This window comes from Diadema antillarum, unplaced genomic scaffold (assembly GCF_040938485.1).
Source record: "Diadema antillarum isolate AM-2024a unplaced genomic scaffold, OU_Dant_1.0 seq00001431_RagTag, whole genome shotgun sequence".
NCBI classification, from domain to species: Eukaryota; Metazoa; Echinodermata; class Echinoidea; order Diadematoida; family Diadematidae; genus Diadema; species Diadema antillarum.
In genome coordinates this window covers 140,204-159,866 of record NW_027272182.1, presented here as the reverse complement: position 1 = coordinate 159,866, position 19,663 = coordinate 140,204, and the positions used below count along the sequence as shown (strand labels likewise).

Genomic DNA, 19,663 nt, shown 5'->3' with positions numbered 1-19,663 from the left:
TCAGAAGATGGACGTTTAAGACAGAACGAAGAGGGACTTTGTATCACTCTAGTACTTTGTCCCTTTGATTAACTATGCTTACGTAACTCATCTTCTTTTCTTCTCCTCTATACTGGTAAAACGGGCAGACGTAAACCGGCATAAGAGTTCGAAGTATCTTGCAATAATACACGCTCAAAATGTTTGCGAGCTACAGACGGCAAGGCGACACTCTCTGCAGTATTGTCGTCCTGTTCCTCGTCGAGACGAGTCTATTTGAGGTGACCCTGACAGAAGGTCACGCACTCGGTCGTCTTCGAGATTGGCCATCGAAAATCCGAGGTCGCGAACGACGAGCGGACGACGCCAACATTACGTCGTCGTCTGCCACTGCAACGGAGGCAGCAGTAACGTACGGGGACGGAACTACGGCAAACCTGCGAGATATCTTCCTTGGAAGATGCTTTGAATATCGATGCAAGTACTGCGACGAAGACAATCAAAAGTAAGGACGATAATAATACGATTTTTTAAAACTTTAGCCATCCTCTGTTCTTTGTTCATGTGAATGTTAGTTGTGTTTTTTTTACTCATCATAAGTGTTGTTTCATATGCTGTAAACTGATATACGGACTCACTGAAAACTAGCCCTGAGGTTGAAAGCATTTTTTCTTAAATCGTATTGAAATAGATAAATAATGATAAAAAACATGATTGCGTATAAAGCCCTACCGCTAAACGAAACGGTCAAATGGAAATCAGCGGTCGTGAGAGAACAAGAACGAGATGGTGGCATGTATAAGTATACGGGGAGAGAAAGAATCTTATTATTGTGCAGCATTCAAACAAGGCAAAGTGATGAATATACAATGTACATACAAAATATAATCATATTTCCCTAACTTTGAAATCGATGGAGAGTTTTCGTGATCTGAAGATCAAGGGTAGAGGTATAGGTGTTACACTGCACTGATTTCAAGAACAAATTCGCAGGTTCCTTGATGTATTTTGCCCTACTCTGACACAATGAAATCACCATCTCTTTTAAGCACAAGTTTGAATTGTTCAAGCAGAAATACTCATATTACTCATCGTCCTCAGTATTTAGACGTCATGACATAGCTGCGACGTCATTGTGCATGACAAATATCATTGTTCGTTTAATTTCTAGCACTTGCCAAGTCTATAACATCTCGACCTGTTCTTGACCTCATCATCCCGACACCAGGATTGTAATCGTTATTGTTTTGATTAGAAATAAGTCAACAACACTAACAATAATCCAAAAGAGATGATTTATACTACCGGAAATGCTCGTCGGAAATGAAGCAACCGCCAACTACATCATGAGACATAACTTTTATTCGTAAGGATGAAGGTCTGTCAGGCACTGCAGTGACCAAATTATGGCTTTGACAGGTGATACTAAACGAAAGTTCAGAAATTGACTATACATATTTTACAAACATGATTATAATTGCATAAGATTTTTTTTAGTCAATAATCATGCTTATATCCATGTATCGTGGATCACAGAGGGGAAAAAAGCCTTTTCAAGAAAGTCCTTGTTCTAAATTGGCAAGAATGTTGTAATACATGTACTGCAAGTGCTAAACAAATCAACTTGATATGAAAAAAAATATAACATTTTGAAACATTTAGTTGCCTATTGAGGAAAAAAAACACAAATTATCTAAAGTGATGAAATAAGATAGCGACGCCGTTAATGTTTGTACGATGCAGCCGTGAGGTGAGGTTCACACATAGTTTTGGGGAAATGAAATCAAGTCAATCGTAAAGCTTTATAGCATGTTCGATTGAAAACAGGAGACATTAAATTATGAATATTAGTAGCAGAAGGAATTATAGTAGGTCTGATAGAAATGGTATCAACAACATGTTTTCAAAGCGGCAAGAATGAAACAGTTAGAAACGAGGGTATGGATCCCCACAGCTGTCAGAAGAGAGTCGCTCTCCTCAATGTCACATGACTGTCACGTGACTGTGATGCTCGTTGTGAACACCCCTCTCTTCCCTCTCCCCTCCCCCTCCCCCTCCCCCCTACCCCCGTCCATGTCTATATGTACGAACATGAACCCAAGGGCCTTGCTCTGACTGACAAACAAATACTGCAAGTAAGGAGACGGAGAAGGGGCAGGGGAATAAAAAGGTGAAGGTATATGATAAACTGAACACACATAAGCACTCACACGCACACGCACCACATGTTAATTTTCTGGACCCTGTTAAAATCAATAACATCATGAACAATATAAGTTACTAGTATTGGATAAAGGCATCTAAAATTGTCATTTTGATTACTTCTACCAAGACGACGGTTAAAAAAAAAATCCGAAAATTTTTTTGGTGTGGTAACAATAAATTTATCCATGTATCATTAATTTTCAAAACCGAAATGTATAGATCTATTCCAGAGAAAGTATAAAGCAGGAATATAACACATCGAGATATCTTTTATATTGTGATGCAGATGAATGAAAAATAAAATAAATTCTAAAATAGAACAGCAAATACAAATCTAAACAAAGCCACTTTTATGTCATAATAAATGTGCTTTCAAAGAGAAGCTCTGAAATAAGTGTGTGCATATACAGATATATGTATATACAATGTGTGCGCCCGAGTGTGAGGTTTGTTTGTTGTTGTTTGTTATATTTCAATCATTGTAACACTGATTATTCATCGTTGGAAAAAAGGGCAAAGAAATGCTGAAATTTTCTTTGTGAATTAGAGCTCAAATGTGAATTGATCATAATAATGAACAAAAAATGGGCCCAAGTCTTGAATAACGGTCACAACACAACAGCAGCAGGGCAAGCCCTTATAATAAATATCAGGAATTTCGTGGATCTTGCGTTGTTTTATCCTGTTTATTCATTTGTTTTAGTCGCGCCATACAATAGTATTGCGAAATGAGTTTTTATGTAAACACATATACATCACTTGTTGCAACAACCTTTTTAACTTACAGACTAATTTGGCATGAAGTTGTAGCAGTTTGCTACTGATGGTGGCCATTATCCGCGCCCATTGTCCTCATCATAATAACATCCAGGTGTTACGTGGTTTGGTCATTGGTTGATAGAGCTTTGGACCTAAAATCAAGGGATCTTTGATTCTAATCCTATGACATTGTATGATAGCTTACTGGAAACGATAAGGTCATAATATGGCGTCTGCGGAGGGGGGGGGGGGGCATTTCACGAAGCGTTTCGTCAGATTTTTTTTTTTCGACAAACAGTTACAAGCTATTGAAACCCTCGCATCTGATTAGCTGAGAGGAAATTTGTCCGAACAAATTTGTCGGACAAAATCCTTCATTAAATGCCCCCAACGGCCTGAAGTGCAGGGAATCGACGCAAAGGCTATTCATCTAAAGATAATATATGGCCGTTTCTTCTACGTCTACGTATCATCGTTATACTCATTACGAGAAGCACTGACATCTCATGTATCTATTTTTGCCCCATCTCTTGCAGGCCTATTGACTGTTTGGTATTATGGCAAGCTTTCAATTTAAGTTTTGCTTACCGTAATGAGTGCTCCACGTCGCCGGAAGATTTCGAGGCGTATGTCAACTTGACCTTTACCCCTCTGCCTCCGCATAAGGTATGGCGAATCTTTCGATTCGACACCCACCAAATCGTTAGTCAACTCTTATATATATATATATATATATATATATATATATATATATATATATATATAGATATATAGATATATAAACATGTTGGGAATTCACGTATTGGCTCCAATATAACGAAGAATCAAGAAATAAACTAGTAATGCATTATTTCGGCAATAAAGAATGAGTTTATTGTACTCAAATTTTCGATGGCCTCCACCTTCTTCAGGAGTCTCTCCGTCGAGACTCCTGAAGAAGGTGGAGGCCACCGAAAATTTGGCGAAATAATGGCGAAATAATTCATTACTAGTTTATTTCTTCATTCTTCGTTATATGATTATATATATATATATATATATATATATATATATATATACATATATATACATATATATATATATATATATATATATATATATATATATATATATAGAGAGAGAGAGAGAGAGAGAGAGAGAGAGAGAGAGAGAGAGGCGTACCTGTGTTTTGGTGCCTTGTCTGCTACCGGCGGTTTCACGCTGTCGCGATCCTCAGGCAGAATGTATCAAACTCTACAAAGGGGATCACTTGTCTCAAGCCTTTGGCTTTCTTTGTGAACTCCCCGACACACTTTGCACTGTATATATATTTCTATTTTTATGATTATCAATAAAGTGAAATTGAACTCTATCTTTGCTGCCATTACAAGAATCACTCTTATTTAGCTACTTCTTTTTTTTTAAATCAGTTTTATTATTCATTGTTGTTATCATTATTATATCTGTTTATGTCATCATCATCATCATCCTTGTTATAATCTGGTACGGCTTTCATCACTAGGAATCACCTGCATGTTAATTATCATAATACGTGTTGATATTCATCACTTTTTACACGGCTTTCATAAGCTTTCATCGATTGTGTAAACTATCGTAGCATCCATCCATCATTATCATTACCATATAGGTGCTAACATGTATAAGGCGACTATCGAATTTCGAAATAATATCCCTCTACATGTACATGTATATTGCGCAGAAGATCGACTCAGATTCTAAACTATTCAACAAGAGACATTTTCTGGTAAACGTTCTTGTTGAATCCGTGAGGTACCGTCTTTTTCCCCCTACATGCAGTCAAGAAATAGAGCGGTGAAGAACATATTTAACATAATAACAATAAATCATTATTTTATGATTTTTCTCCCGACCTATATTGCGATAGTCTAATTTGTTGGACGAGTGAATGGCTCAATGATTATTATCTGTGCCATAACTTTGTTATCTATAGTTTGTACTTCCTCTGTACTTTGAAATAAGTATTGTTTACAATATTCCTTTATATTATGTTATTAGTATCATAGCAATGCTCTATATAATCATAATACTTCGATTAATTTTGTGTATCATATTATGTTATCAGTATATCGGTGTTTGTTTGTTTGGGGTTTTTTTTTTTGAATGATCAACGTCTTACGAGCTCTGCTAACATCACTATATTTATTTCTATCACCATTGCAATGTGTGTTTATTGTTTTCTCATTATAATATACAATTCCTACACAATATATTTTGATTGCGTTTGGCTTGTGGCCCTACTTCCTTCCAGTTAATAAACAATATGAATTTAGAAATATATACATTCTTTTGTATTTGTAGAGGGAGACAAAGTGAAGAAACTCGCATCTGAACCTTCACCCTTCTGAATAATATCTGTCTTTCTTTCATTTCATATGCCTTGTCCTCCTTGGACTACTTAACATAACAATGTCGGAATTTCGGAGCTTAGGTATTTGTTCCATTTTCATCGTCTCACTGCCGGCAACCAGGGACAGCCTGGTGGTAGTATCGCTGCCGGAAAGCAGTAGATGACAGGTTCGAGTCCCACTGATTCCTTTTTCCCGACACATTTGTTAATTTACAGATCAGCAGTTGCGATCTTAACAAATTTAATTTGTAGAGGGAGACAAAGTGAAGAAACTCGCATCTGAATATATACATTGTATAATGCACGGTATACTTTTCCGTTTTTGGAAACAGAGAATTAAGAACTATTTTTCATTGAAAAAAAAAACATGAAAATGCGGGTACATTTCTGAATTGCAGACACTCTTCTACTCGGGAATGTACAGCATTGCCAATACTATGAGCTCACTCTCCGATGATCATGTCAACATTGAACGGACCTTACTGGGCCGACTGGTTGACGCGATGATTTTCTGCAGTCAGCCCCACGCTCCCGGTATCAATTACGACAGGTGCCCCGTGTTCGACAGCTGTACTCACCAGACTCGAGCTTCATTCTGGGCGAAATCGTCACAACGGGTATGACTTGACCGTATCATTCACTTCATTCGTGCGTTTCTTTGTTTGTTGTTTAATGTTCCTTGGTAAAATACCACAAACAAACAAAAAAGAGAGAAAAGATTATTAGTGTGGTGTTGCATTAGTCACAGGTCAATGAACTTCCAAAGTATAATACATGTATCTTTGGCCAGCAGCATAAATACGATTAGTCCTCTTGCACGTAATTATTATAAGTATTGGCTAAATTCATCTTATGCGACTCCATTCAACGCAATCATTTCCTGAAGGAAACTAGGTACGGATGATTACGAGGAAATTACATTTGGATTGACCCGGTTCCCAATAGTTGACATTGCTATAGCGTATAGACCTATTTTAGGCCTATATGCATTTTTAAAGAATATCAGAAATCGCAACACTAGAAATATCTAACAAGAGTGCACATACACAAATAATTCTGTATATTCATCGACATTCATCGAAGTCTGAAGAAGCACTGTTGTCTTTGGTCCACTTGCAAGAATGGCAGTTTTACACACTGAATTTTCCGGGACTGACTTTTAATGCATGAAAATCATTCTATCTGTTGCTCTTTTTATCGCACTTAGAAAAGAAATACATGAAAATTAGTACTCCAACGCTAACGATTAAGTTGTTATCATGGCAGTTAGAATTTACCACAGTAAATCTGAAGACAGAGTTCTGTTTGATGTTAACATTAATGGGAGAAGCGTTACAGACACATTAAGTAAAACGACTATTTCCTCGTGTTAAAAAATCAGCTTAAGGCACTATACTTTGGGATTTCGCTCGGGATATTTTTAATAAAAATAATGAAAACAACGTGAATAGAGGAGGAATTACATGTAGAAGGTTTAAGGGCTATTCTCGTCTGACGAAACAAAACGATGAGCGCGAGTACATGCAGCGGAGTTCTCACAACGTCTCGCTGATTCTATTGTGTAGTAAAAAAAAAAAAACAACAACAGCCCTATCCGAGGAGAAAGTCAAATGAACAATGACAGTTCATTCACCAGAAGTGACGATCTTGACAGATGGGGGATGTAACAGCCGGTCGTTGTTCCTCCGAAGGACGTCTTTCCCGTCTTTGAGAACATTAAGTATTTTGCAGTGCCTGAACTTTAAGAGCATTTCCACACCATATTCAAAATGGCTTTAATATCTAGAGGAAAATGGAACAAAGAAAATGGTTGAAAAGTAATGGAACTTTGAAAGTATTACATTTTCTTTGAAACAAGAGATAAAAAGTTGTAGTCACATGTCATGCAAATTATGCATAAGGTGGGGGTAACGACTTTGAACTTCGGCTTCACATCTCTGCCATTGATACACACACATTTTGATTGAATGTCCTTTTTCTTTCGTTAAAAAACACTACAAAATGTAAATAGATGAATAAATGAATAAATTGACTGTGTGTGTGTGTGGGTGTGTGTGTTATTCTGCGCTTCAATATTTAGTTGCGTTGCAAAATCAAAGCAATGTAAATGTGTAAGGGTATATAAAGGGGCTTTAAAAAAAAGAAATATAAATTATAGACTGAATGAGAAATTTCCGAGTTGATATCATTACCTCAATCATTTTGAATGGTTCATGCAAATATCGAGTATACTAAATCTCACAAGCTTTCTTATTTCATGTATGATTTTGAAGAAACTTCTGCCGTTCATTTCATCGTTTCGTTTGTTTTTTTGTTTGTTTTTTCTGTAATGATTTTATAAGTCAACCTGGATGTAATCGAGAATTGCACTTTAAGTATAGGCCTATATACTGTAGTCTGCGTTAACGAGTTCAAGTAGTTAACATACTGACTACAACATAATCTGGAAACGATACAAATTCACATAATCGTTGAAATGCGATTTCCTCACACAAGAGGTCCGACCTTTGACACATGAAACCTCTTCAGATGACTTTAGGAAGACCAAAAGGATAGAAAGTATAGAAAAAAAATGACCAGAAATAAGATTGTGGGGAAAATACCTATAGAAAAAGAAAGGAGGACGAGAAAGAGAAGGCGAAAAGGAAGACAAAATCGTCGAAGATAATGGAAATGACGACGAGAATAATACAGATGGTGAAAAAAAAAAAAGGAGGCCAAGGGCAAAAGGATGATGCGGAAAAGGTTAGAATCAAAAATCCAAGGAATGGGGCTAAGACGTTAAACGAGCCTCTAATAAGAACCAGCCTGAGAGAATGAACTTTCCTGACTGCAACAGATCGATCGAGGGGAAAAGGGGCGTCGTCGGATCACGTGACCACCAATGAAAACACACAGTATAGGATAATTCATTGGCGCTGCAATGGTGCTGCTTTTGAAACAATACTGTCTCTACTCGTGTCAATATCATGAATGAATCAGATGTTTTCAGGAAAACCATCCCATTTACACTGACTTTACCTGATTTTTATCTATGTTCTTAATTAAGCTGGCGTTCCGCGCAACGTATGCCTATACTGCACGGAGGCTGATATTTTAGAAATTCAAACACCGAAAGGTTTGACGTTTTCAGGGATACTCAGTATTTAGATGAATGTTAAAGTGCGGTATCTTCACCTGGGTATGTAGTTCTAAAGATTTTTCTAGACAATTCAAGTTACTCCTTCCGCTGAACAGTTAATTCTGCTGTTATATGTTTTCATGTCGAGCTTTTTCGTCTTCCTCATATAATATATCTGCTTTTAGATTGAAATTTGTTTATTTCTTTGTTTGCTCTTCTGCTACCATGGTTACAGTTTGCCGGCGAATCCAGCGGTGACGTCATAGTGGTACTAGATGGGAGTCGAATCGACGGCGCGTACAGGGAAACTAGGTAAGTGCAATAAAGACGTAACTTACAGCTCTGCTGAAAGACAGACTTGTAAAAAGAGTGGTGAAAAATGATTTCACTTTGAACACGTATAATACATAATTACAAACAATTGTCGTCGGTATAAAAAGTAAGTTAGCTGTTGGTAAGTTTATTCCCCGTGTTAATTCTGAAAGCGTTTCCCCATGTTTCATTCAAGTCTTGTCATTTTCCTTTGTAGCTCCATGATTATTATAATGGTTACAGGCGTTACATAAGGTTGACCCTTTTATGGTCTGGGAAGCTCCATATAGGCGTGTTGCCTGCCTCTCCTGTGACAGGCAAAAGTTTGGCATTTGTATGAAGAAAGTACTTCTATTGCGTCAAGCTATGTCAATCGTTTTTAAAATCTTTCTTTCATTTTTCATCATCTTCTCTCTCAAGACTCGCACACCAATTAATGTTTAATCAAACTCTAATATCAATCTAAAAAACACAGACGACATTTTTTTTTTAACCGGAGTAAGTAAAAGTGTTATATACAAGAGAAAGTTATAGATAAATTTGTATGATCAGTCTTATAAAACACAGACAATATAGTGATTATTTTCCTTACCTGAGTAAGAAAAAGTGTTATTTAAACAAGAATTTTAAGAAAACAATATTACACATTTTTATTGTCTTTGTGAGATATATCCTGAGAGTATGTAGCTATCATGCCGTGTGAAGCATGTAAACAGATCATTGTTGATTTCATCGAAAAATAATACACATGACTCTGAGTTACACTGAATTAAAGGACAAGTAGGTCATTCTATCTCACTGCGTGTTCTCACCGTTAAAGAGTCTATTGAAAAACATCCGGGTGACTCAATGCTCGTAGAGTGCACAGTATACTCGCCAAACTATGCCTGTTACCTGATAGGTCTTGAGCACTGTTGTAAAAAGATTTTCCGGGTTATCCGGGTGCCACCAGAAAATCGTGTTTTGGGTTTTTTTTTAACGATCCTTGTGATTGTGTGGGTGTGTGAGGAGGGGGGGAGGGAGAACTTATTTTTGTTTGTATCGAATTAATGCCATACAAATTCAAAATCCTACATTCACAATGACTGCAGCGGATATACATGCCGTTATCATGTTTTTATTCACTATGGAAATCTATCATACTTTATACGACATCTTTGCTATTTCCTGCGTTGATGCTATTCTAATTCACTCATACATTCTTATCCCTTTCGTAATTACAAAAAAAAAACCCGCATGAAGCATTCATGTAGACCCAAAATTATATATGATTTACGTCACTTTTTAGTTGTTTGCTACCTTCGTGGTTATATTGCCGAAGTTGATTCTTAACTAATTCAGATATAAATTATATATTCATATGAAGACAGTATCATTATTACAATTATTATTGTTATTATCATCGTTATCATTATAATTATCATTATCATTATCATAACTACTATTACTATTACTATCTCTAATACTACTAGTAGTATATAGTACTAATACTGCAACAGAATTTCATATATTGTGCATAACTTGAAAATTTGAGCACTAATTGATTGAAAATAGATTATGGTTCATCTCATCAATTCTATGCCAACTCCTCTCCGTCCCCTGCGGCTTTTCAGCTTTGTCCGTTTCCACCTATTTTCCTCCTTACCTCACTTTGCTGTATTTTGACGTGTCTCTATAGAAATAGATGTTTTTGTGTTTTCTGTCTTGTAGTAATGAAATACTTTCATGCGCTTGTCTTATAATCAATCATAATAAAGACTAACTTGCTTGGTAAATAACGTTTACTTTTGTGTGTGTGTCATTATTCAGCTTTTTCCGCTCCAAAGAAGTGAAGAACTTGGATCCGGCAAAAGTATCCTCACTAACAGCATACGTTGTTCATAACTTGGATGGCACGATCACGTGAGTTGGCTGAAAGACAGGATCGAATCTTATTAGTCATCAGCGTCTCTTTTACAAATCGAGTACAGAACTTTACTTAACTTTGAGCAGAGTGCGCCTCTAAAGCTTAACCAAGACTATTGCAAGTCTTAGGCCTAATGTTTTTAGAAGAAAATTTCGATTTCAGGAGCAGGTCTTTTAATTCAATTCAATTCAATTTGAATTTAATCAAAATATTATTACATTTTGCAACAGAACACAACTTCACAAACTAGATTGAGGCGAGATGACTAGAATTCACTTATTCAGTTTGCAAAATATCAATCTTTTAACATAGTTATGCTTACCATATGAAATTAAAGCGGATTTAAAACATATTCATCGAAAATTAAAAGGACCCTTCACAGCCAGTGCTCTTAATAGGTCCTCAAAATGATATCCAAATAAATGGATTAAGAAAAATACAAGTAATGGATAAAGAAAGAGCCAACAACTGAAGAAAAAATAATAATTCAGGACAGGACATAACACAATAATTATTACAGCATGTGGCATAGACACTGACAGGACAGTAGACACTACAGTTGTATAAGACATGAGAAAGAGACGGAGGACAACATCAATATTATAGCATAGATGATTTTAGGTTTGACATTCATTTGTCTCGGTTTTCCCTTTAATAATTTATCGCAGTGAGAGCTGTGTAAATGGATCTCTACTGGACCTGAAGCAACATATAGAGGAGAAAGGAATACGATTCCACTGCATCGACAATCCGAGGTATGTCACTCACTTCCTTTATATTTCTATACTCTTGATTTCGGCTCTATAGGCAGTAATATGTAAGACGCAAAGCAATGTGAGCTCATATTCTGCAGAATTCATAGAAAATACTATTTTTCCGAAATGGTAAGGGCAGAAAATTTCTTCAGCAAAAGCACCGTCATAAAAAAGACAGATCCGTATTTCCTTATCATTGTATTCTATCTCTTTTCTTTCTTTTTTTTTCAAGCGAAGTGATCTGTGCAGAATCAAGTCCGGAACATTCAGCCATCCTTTTTTTTAACTTAAACTGTCATCTCTCGTTCTAATCTAGACATCTATCATCTATTCAACAGAAGGGTTTGATTATGAATGTTTAATGGTCTATAGTATGCAAACAGTTAACATTTCTGAGATGCTGTCAATATAGGTGAAATCAATACGATCTTGATCTATACAAACCTATTACAATATCCTTCAAGTAATCTAGTGTTTTGATAATGAATACCGCCATTGCTCTTCATGTATACGTCTTTTGTGATTTTGATTGAAAGTTTTTATTTTCATTTTCAAGTACGAAATTATTGATGCTCTCTGTAAATGCAATGAGCGGTATGACATGTCCTCGTAATGGAAACAGTTCTGTTGACTGCTATTCCACTGTAGATTTTTCCATACCAGCAGATTTATTCATTTAAGTAATACCTTGTCGAGGCTGACCCGTTCAGTGATTTAGATGTAGACCTATAGACGTGTATGTACGTTACTCTTATGCCCAGGGTCCTGTGTGATTGTTTTTACGAGTCCTCCAAGTGACTTGCAAAAATGAATTAAACTTTTGACCTTTGACCTCTGTGCTCATTTCGTCATTATTGATGCCTTGAGCCAGGATTGCTGCACACACATTGTAGCATTATGCACAATATCAAAACTGCCAGCACTTAGAGTACGTAAACAGACTTTATGATATACAGCAATGGACCATGAGGGTCACAACATTTGTGTCATGCGATTACCAATGTACTCCGAAGCAACAATTAATGTAGGGCTTGATGAACATTCAGTAAGAAAGCGTATTATATAGCCCTCAAATTTTAACATTGACCTCAAACAGGCTTTTTCAGTGGAAGTAATAATTGTCCAGATCATTTCATGTCTTTTCTACCAAATTGCGTTCCCACTGACCTTTCCTTGCAACGACTATAATGTATGAAAACCATTTTTACCGAAATTTGAGTTACGATTAACCTGGCTTTTACTTTTCACCCCATCACATAATTTAGCTCATAATATACTTCTTTTCTCTCTTGTCATGCTTGTACATTTCCATCGGACAGAAATGCATGAAGTTACGTTTTTCAGCTCTTGAACTTTGAACTGTTATCTCGAGTGTCCTTGTTTCTCAGTTCTTTTCTACTTAGCTAATGCATATACCACCATCAGCGCGTCGTAACACCTCATAACGCATAATACACTATAGTCAAATAACGATACCCCGCCCCCATTTATTTTGAATATTTGTTTAAAATAGCGAGTTCCTAAGCCGGAGTTGATACGGGCAATACGCAGACAATCCCAGAACGATATACCTCCGTTACCTTTTGATGGTGCATAATGATTTGAATACAGACTTTTTCACTCAACAGCATGTCACCAAGAAGAAAGAAAAAAAAATCTCGAAAAAGCTGTTTGTTTGCTTTTTTCGTAAAGAATGATTGCACGATATGAAATCATCGCATGTCACCAATCTGGTTACCCTATCAATAATGCATGCATGAAATAAGTTCTACTTCCTGGAATAAACGAGATACGTTAACGCATCGGTTTAAAGTCGTCTGTCAAACGTTCATATCTCATGTATAGGCCTATAATTCAGCACACTTTAACAATGTCAGAGCTCATACATTTTCGGTCTGTCTTTTTATCATTTCTGATCCAATTAGTTGATCTATACTTTCTCTCTCTCCCTGTCTATCTCTACATCTCCAGTATCACGCGGTATATCCAGTGCAGCTCTGACCCGGGTCACTCAACCTGTACCTCCTGCCCGGGGTCAGGGGGCGTGGTGATCACAGTGACGTGGACCATTTTGTTCATCACGTGTCTATTCCAGAAGATTCTAATAGCTTGAGGGCTCGTCTTTGACAGGTTGTTTCATGAACAATCTTTCAACAGAGGCTCTAAGTATTGCTTGAAGGACAAGTTCGCATTAATAGATACGTGATTGAGAGAATGCAGTAGCATTAGTAGAACACGTTAGTGAAAGTTTGTGGAAAAGTATATGAATTTTTGAAGTTAATAGGAGCAGCCATTGCTTGACGAGAAAACTATGGACTACAGCTTGTGATGCCACATGCGTGTAACGATAGAAAGAAATTGATAAAGAAAATTCCACATGATTAATTTCACTTTTCTCGCATGATAAAAGGACTCTTGATTCGCCACTTTAGGAAGTGGGGGGGGGGGGGTGGGATAAAAATACTTGTAACAGACGTCACTAAGTAAAAGGAATAATATGTACTTTTTTTCAAAAATTGAAATTTTGTGGAACTCTCCTATTGTCCTTATATCATTCTACGCATGTGATACCACAAACTGTTATAGTCTTCTCAGCAAGCTATGACTGCACTGAAAATTTAAACATTCAAAACTTATATGAACGGATTGTCCGGTATTCTTCAAAATTTCACTTAATGTGTTCATTACTGCATTCACTCAATTCACATCTATATAAGATAAATTTGTCTTTCAAGTCTTTGTGTCCCACGTTCGTGTGCCCGACTCAGTTACGACTTGCCAGCTTCGCGTACATATCAAATGTTTGCTAAAACGTATACATCCACCCAAAACGATTAGTTTTGAATACTGGCCATTTGCAAGGAAAATAGCCAGAGCTTTGGCGTAACATTTTAGGCATACTTCATAGCAAAGTTTCCTAGTCTCTCTACAATTTTTCTGTACTGCATTTCTCGCCAAAACGCTATTGTAAGAGGTTACATGGCTTTGAAGAACATCATCCCCCCCCCAAAAAAAAAAAAAAAATCCCTGCTTTGCGGTCTTAGAATAATGTAGCGCATAGCGGTTTTTACTCAGAGAGAGTTAAGATGCAGGGTTACTGCTTAATGGTTATTATTTCATAGGCCAATATTATATGACAAAAAAGGGATAAGTTCAGAGGGATGGGTCTCTTTCTCTCTCTTTCAGTAAGATAGTACGAACGTGTTTTAGAAAAGAAAGTACAATAATTATGAAAATTAATGATGGGAGTATCAATATTGAAACATTTTCGTATCGTCATTGTAAGATCAATAGACTATTTGAAAGCCTGTTAAGAACAACTTCCAACGCATGCACACATCCATTCTTATGTATATTGTTATAGTACTTTGGATAGGTATTATCTAAAAAGAATGTTTTGGTACAAATCATTAAGTCACGTAGTTGCCATGTCACGTGCTAAACCCATAGCTATAGCCCTTTACAGATGTCAAGATTCTAACTGTGGCCTGAGAAGCAAATCTTCGGCCTGTAAATCAACCTTGCTTTGAATGTTTGATATAATAATTCTTATTTTGGCGGGGCGCTATTTCTTGAAGAGATTGGTAACCATTTCAAGTCGCAATTAACGTATAGGTTCCGACTTGGAAACGAATGAAATACAATTCATTCGAACGTGATGAAAGTTGGAGGTAAATCGGCAAGGGCTTTGCTTCAGAGTTAGACTCTATAAAACGAAAATTGTAGAACACAATGTGCAAACTTGTATGATTGACAGGTGCATGGGTAATTTCAAGGCTAGTAGGTCATTATTGAAGTAAACTATAGTCTCATTCATGTGCACACAGTCAGTTTCATAACCAATTTACCATCACAACCTTATATTTTTGTAGTACAGTTACGTTTACGTCTTGCATTGTGGGACAGTCACGTCATTATTATAGATAGTTTAAAATATTGCCCTTTTCCACTCCCATGTGAGATTTGTGATTAGTGGTTTTCTCAGAATCAGTGCATGCCTTATCTTGTGATTCAAGTCTATCAAAACAGTCTTTGATCAAAGACTCTTTTCCTATTCTCAAAGGGACGTGAACGTGCCATTTTATAAGATTGACATGCTGCAAATAAAGTGAGTGTTCATGTATAATGTAAACATCTAGTGTTCGTGATACGTTAGCTTTTGCTGAAGGTAATGGAAGTTAAAGTTTTCCTTTTCGTTAAAAGCGATTACATTGAAACAATATAGACGAGAGGAGCTGAATTTCGATGGTTGATTATGTTAGCAGTTCGTCGGTGTGATTTTATTGTTCTTGTGTTTAGATGATTGTAAATAATTATTATCCTGATGAAGAGAAAATGACGGAAACGTTTCACAGATCACGGAACCTGTTAAAAAGTCTGTATTTTCTGTAAATATATGAACTTGCAAAATTAGAGGTTTTTAACTTTCTACAAATACAATGCTTTAACAATGGTGTGTTTAATGATATCACAAGCCATCGAAAGCTATGTTGCCGGCTGAAAGCAATAACAAATTTACTTCTTGTATATTATAGAAAGAAAGGCCACGCGAAAGTAACAAGATTAAATGCCCTGTTACTGGGAATTTGAAAACAATGAGGACATTGTTTCCATTCGTGTAGTGTCGTTGGTTGTCGGCGTGTTTCCTCTCAACGAGTGTGATTAGTGGATTAATAGATGTCGGCGTTAAAGCTTGTACAATATAACAATATTGGTTACAGTTTATTTTTCCGAAGGTTCATTTTTTCCAAAGGTTCGTTATTCCGGAGGATCGTCCTGATATAGATTCTCATATTGAAAAGAGAGTTAAACAAACTACTAGTCCTGGTCCTTTCTTGGCGGGGAATGAACCCCAATATATAATAATAATGTAATGATGATATAACAGTATGAGTTAACGCACGATATAATTTTATTAACAGAACACAGAGGAGGGAAGTTTTGAGGAAGATCGGACAATCCGTTGAAAAGTTATGAATTTTTAAAGCGACGGTGCTGCCATCGATGAATAAAAAAAAAACTACCACAATGCATAATTGCATCGCTCGTGGACAACGATATAAGGAAATTGATTGTAAAGAGAAGTCCAAAAATTTTCTTTTTTCTGTAAATGAAAAGTGCATCCACAGTCCCTCAGGACTTGCTATTAACATATCTTAAGGGTAACGTCATCCCCTGCTATTTTCTTTCTATCCTTCTTCAGGTGTACCGTCAAACTGTCCTAAACCAAGGATCCTACATCCCAAACTAATCTATATCGACATGGAAAAAAAAGAAACAGACAACAAAAATTTTACACGTGTCTATCTGCAAAGTGCACACCACACACAAATGTGATTCCGTTCTAAAACTGGTGAAAGCAAACACACCCATGTGGGGCCCACGTTGGCAAACATGGGTAAAAGGGGCATGGGAAAGCCGGATTGGAGTTGGACAAGGGCTACTCGAGGGTCGTCTTTCAAGGAGCCCTTGTGGGCCAGCCAAGGGCATAGATGGGAAAAGCTGATATGGGTTTCACATGCATGGGCTTGCCACTTGGGTTTCACATGGGCACAGACCCAGGGCCAGCAGTGAGCATGATGGGCTTTTGTATAGGGCTAGCCCTGCCTTTTTATGTGAGTGTGTGCGTGTGCGATTGTAAGTGTGCTTGTGTGTTTGTATGTGTGTGTGTGTGTGTGTGTGTGTGTGTGTGTAGGGCCTATACATTTGGTTCCTACTTAAATCTTTATCATTAATCGAACATGAAAATTTGATACCAGTTATAATCCCTGTTGGGACTTATGGCTTCTATATACATCTACACGATATATTTATAATATGCATGAATATTCAAATGAGAAATTTGGGTGATCCAATTTTAGTAACGATGTCTTCGCGCATTATTATTTTTATTTTTTTGGCAGATATAAAAAACCGTGACACAGAATCATCAGTTAGGATTAGGAAGTAGGAAATAAGTCGATACATAGGGGTAGGACATTAGGATTAGGTTAGGGTAGGATTATAGTACTTTAATAGGGCATAATCCCCGAGTGTGCTTGTATACACAAACTCTCGGCGTGTGATAACATGCCCAATTTAACCCATTCTTTTCCCCAGATGAGTTGATATGAAAACCATGGGCTCAGCTGGGTCCTACATGGGCCTCAGTGACATGGGACCCAAAAGGGGCATACTTATTTTGGGGCAAGCCCATCTACCCTCATTATAGTCAATCACTTATAGTTGACTAAATGAGGGTAAACATATCTGATTATGGTACCCGTATGATGCCCATGCACCAGCGTCCCATCGGGCACGCCCACGTGGGGCCATTACAGCCCCCGCGGGGAAACCATGAATTGGACCCATTGGGGCCAATGAAGTAGCCCATATTGCCCACATGGGCCCGTTGTTGACAGCCCGCTTTAACCCTCATTTTACCCAAAATGGACCTCACGTGGATGTGTTGGCTGGGCCCACGTGACAGATAATAAAAGACTGAGATATACCGCCAAACATGCGTCAGGCGTATAGGCCCTACATAATTCTCATTTAACTCTCTTTCTTTCTGTTCATCTCTTCCATTCATTCCAATCATTGTCCTTTGAACAAACCAAAGCGCACTAAAATAAATCTTTATTTGAAATATATATATATATATATACGTATATAATATACATATATGTATATACATATATGTATATATATGTATATAATTTTATACTACGTCTTGATTAATCATCTCAGAACGAGCATAAGATTAAGTTTATAAGAAATCAAGAGTAAGACCTAAACAAACAATAACTTTACCAGTCTAGTAACTTATGATTGCTGACGAAATATGAGTAATGTGTATCGCATGATTAAGAAATCACATACAGGCCTCACCAATTAGGCTCATATCTTGGCGTAGAATCTCGATGGGAGGCACGTCGCATCAACTTCTCTTGAGAACATTTTCCACATCGACTTTCATGACTGATTTTTGCGTGCATGGCCATTAATTAAACAAACGACTAACATTAACACTAAAAGTAATCATGGTAACTGAAATGATCTATGAAATGAATTTGTGAACGTTTCTATTTCTATACTCTTTCTTGATATTTTGATATGATAGAAAAAAAGTCGCGTTTCATTGACGTCTCTTCCCAATAAGACGCTAAGCAAGCGATGGCAAGTGTACTGGAATTTTCTATAAAATAATAAACTTTACGTCCTTTTGATATCGGTGTTCATGTTTATAAACGCAGTATGGAGAAAACGCGCAATACGCGTACACCACCCACGATATGGCGTGCGTATGGCGCGTCAGGAAATGTGTAATGCGCCTCACCTGCCGCATACGACGCGCACCCACCGATGGTCATTGCAATAATACGTAGTGCATGTATATGTAGGGTCTCGTGGACATCGACAATCAATTACTGCGTACAGTAGGCTGACTACATTAACTTGTTGTTAGAGGTTTAACGTTAGATTTTCCAGATTGGATGTGCAGCACAATATCCCGCGCAAATTACGACCCACCCACGATTCTACCTGAATCAGTGCATGATTGATTGTATAGCCTACTTGCCATAATTTCAACACCTATCCGTAAACTGATTCTAATTATTGACTCTAACTCAACTGGAGACACGGACGGGCGACCCATTCATCGTCGAAAAAACACTGGCGAGTTATTTGATTCACCTGCTGAGCCGTTTTCCTGTAACTGTTAGGGATTTGGTGAGTTTATCATAAAAGATATGAACGTGAAGAGTTTTCCCTTTAACTAGGGCCTACATTTCAATTTAAGTTTAAAAGTAAAATGAAGAAAAACTAAAGATTCTTCTTCTTCTTCTTCTTCTTCCGGTAAAGTGCTGCCCTCAAATGGTCGAGGATGAACCTTAGTCCCTACTGTTTAGAGCAGCAAAACTGCCTAACTTTATTACAATGTTTTTGTAGGCCTGCCTAGCCTAACTAATGTTCAGGGCTAGGCCAGGCTCTCTGTCATTTTTTAACGTTATTATTATCATTAACAGGGCCATGGCCATGCAAGGGTCTTGACCTCGAAGAAAAAAAAATCGTAAACTCAGATACGACAGTCGACAGTATAGCCCATTGTCCTAAGCAGGCCTAACATACACGCTATAGTCTAACAATAACTCTACACTGTAGTCTACAGACTAACTGTTAGACGTCTATAATGATAGGCTAGTCTACACCAACATAAGTAAGAAACATTGTTTAACACCTTGGTGGGGTACTGGCTTTCCTAATGTTAGACGTCA

At 37.2% G+C, this 19,663-nt stretch overlaps 1 protein-coding gene across 1 annotated transcript; it reads left to right on the top strand.

Annotated features, from left to right (window-relative positions):
• The first annotated feature begins 179 nt into the window (after positions 1 to 179).
• Positions 180 to 13,518, top strand: LOC139709396 (ADP-ribosyl cyclase/cyclic ADP-ribose hydrolase-like). Its single transcript, XM_071621363.1, has 7 exons — positions 180 to 484; positions 3,480 to 3,609; positions 5,710 to 5,928; positions 8,668 to 8,744; positions 10,554 to 10,646; positions 11,319 to 11,405; positions 13,377 to 13,518. Exons 1-7 carry the CDS (start codon positions 180 to 182, stop codon positions 13,516 to 13,518), a joined length of 1,053 nt encoding a protein of 350 aa, XP_071477464.1.
• Positions 13,519 to 19,663: the final 6,145 nt, after the last annotated feature.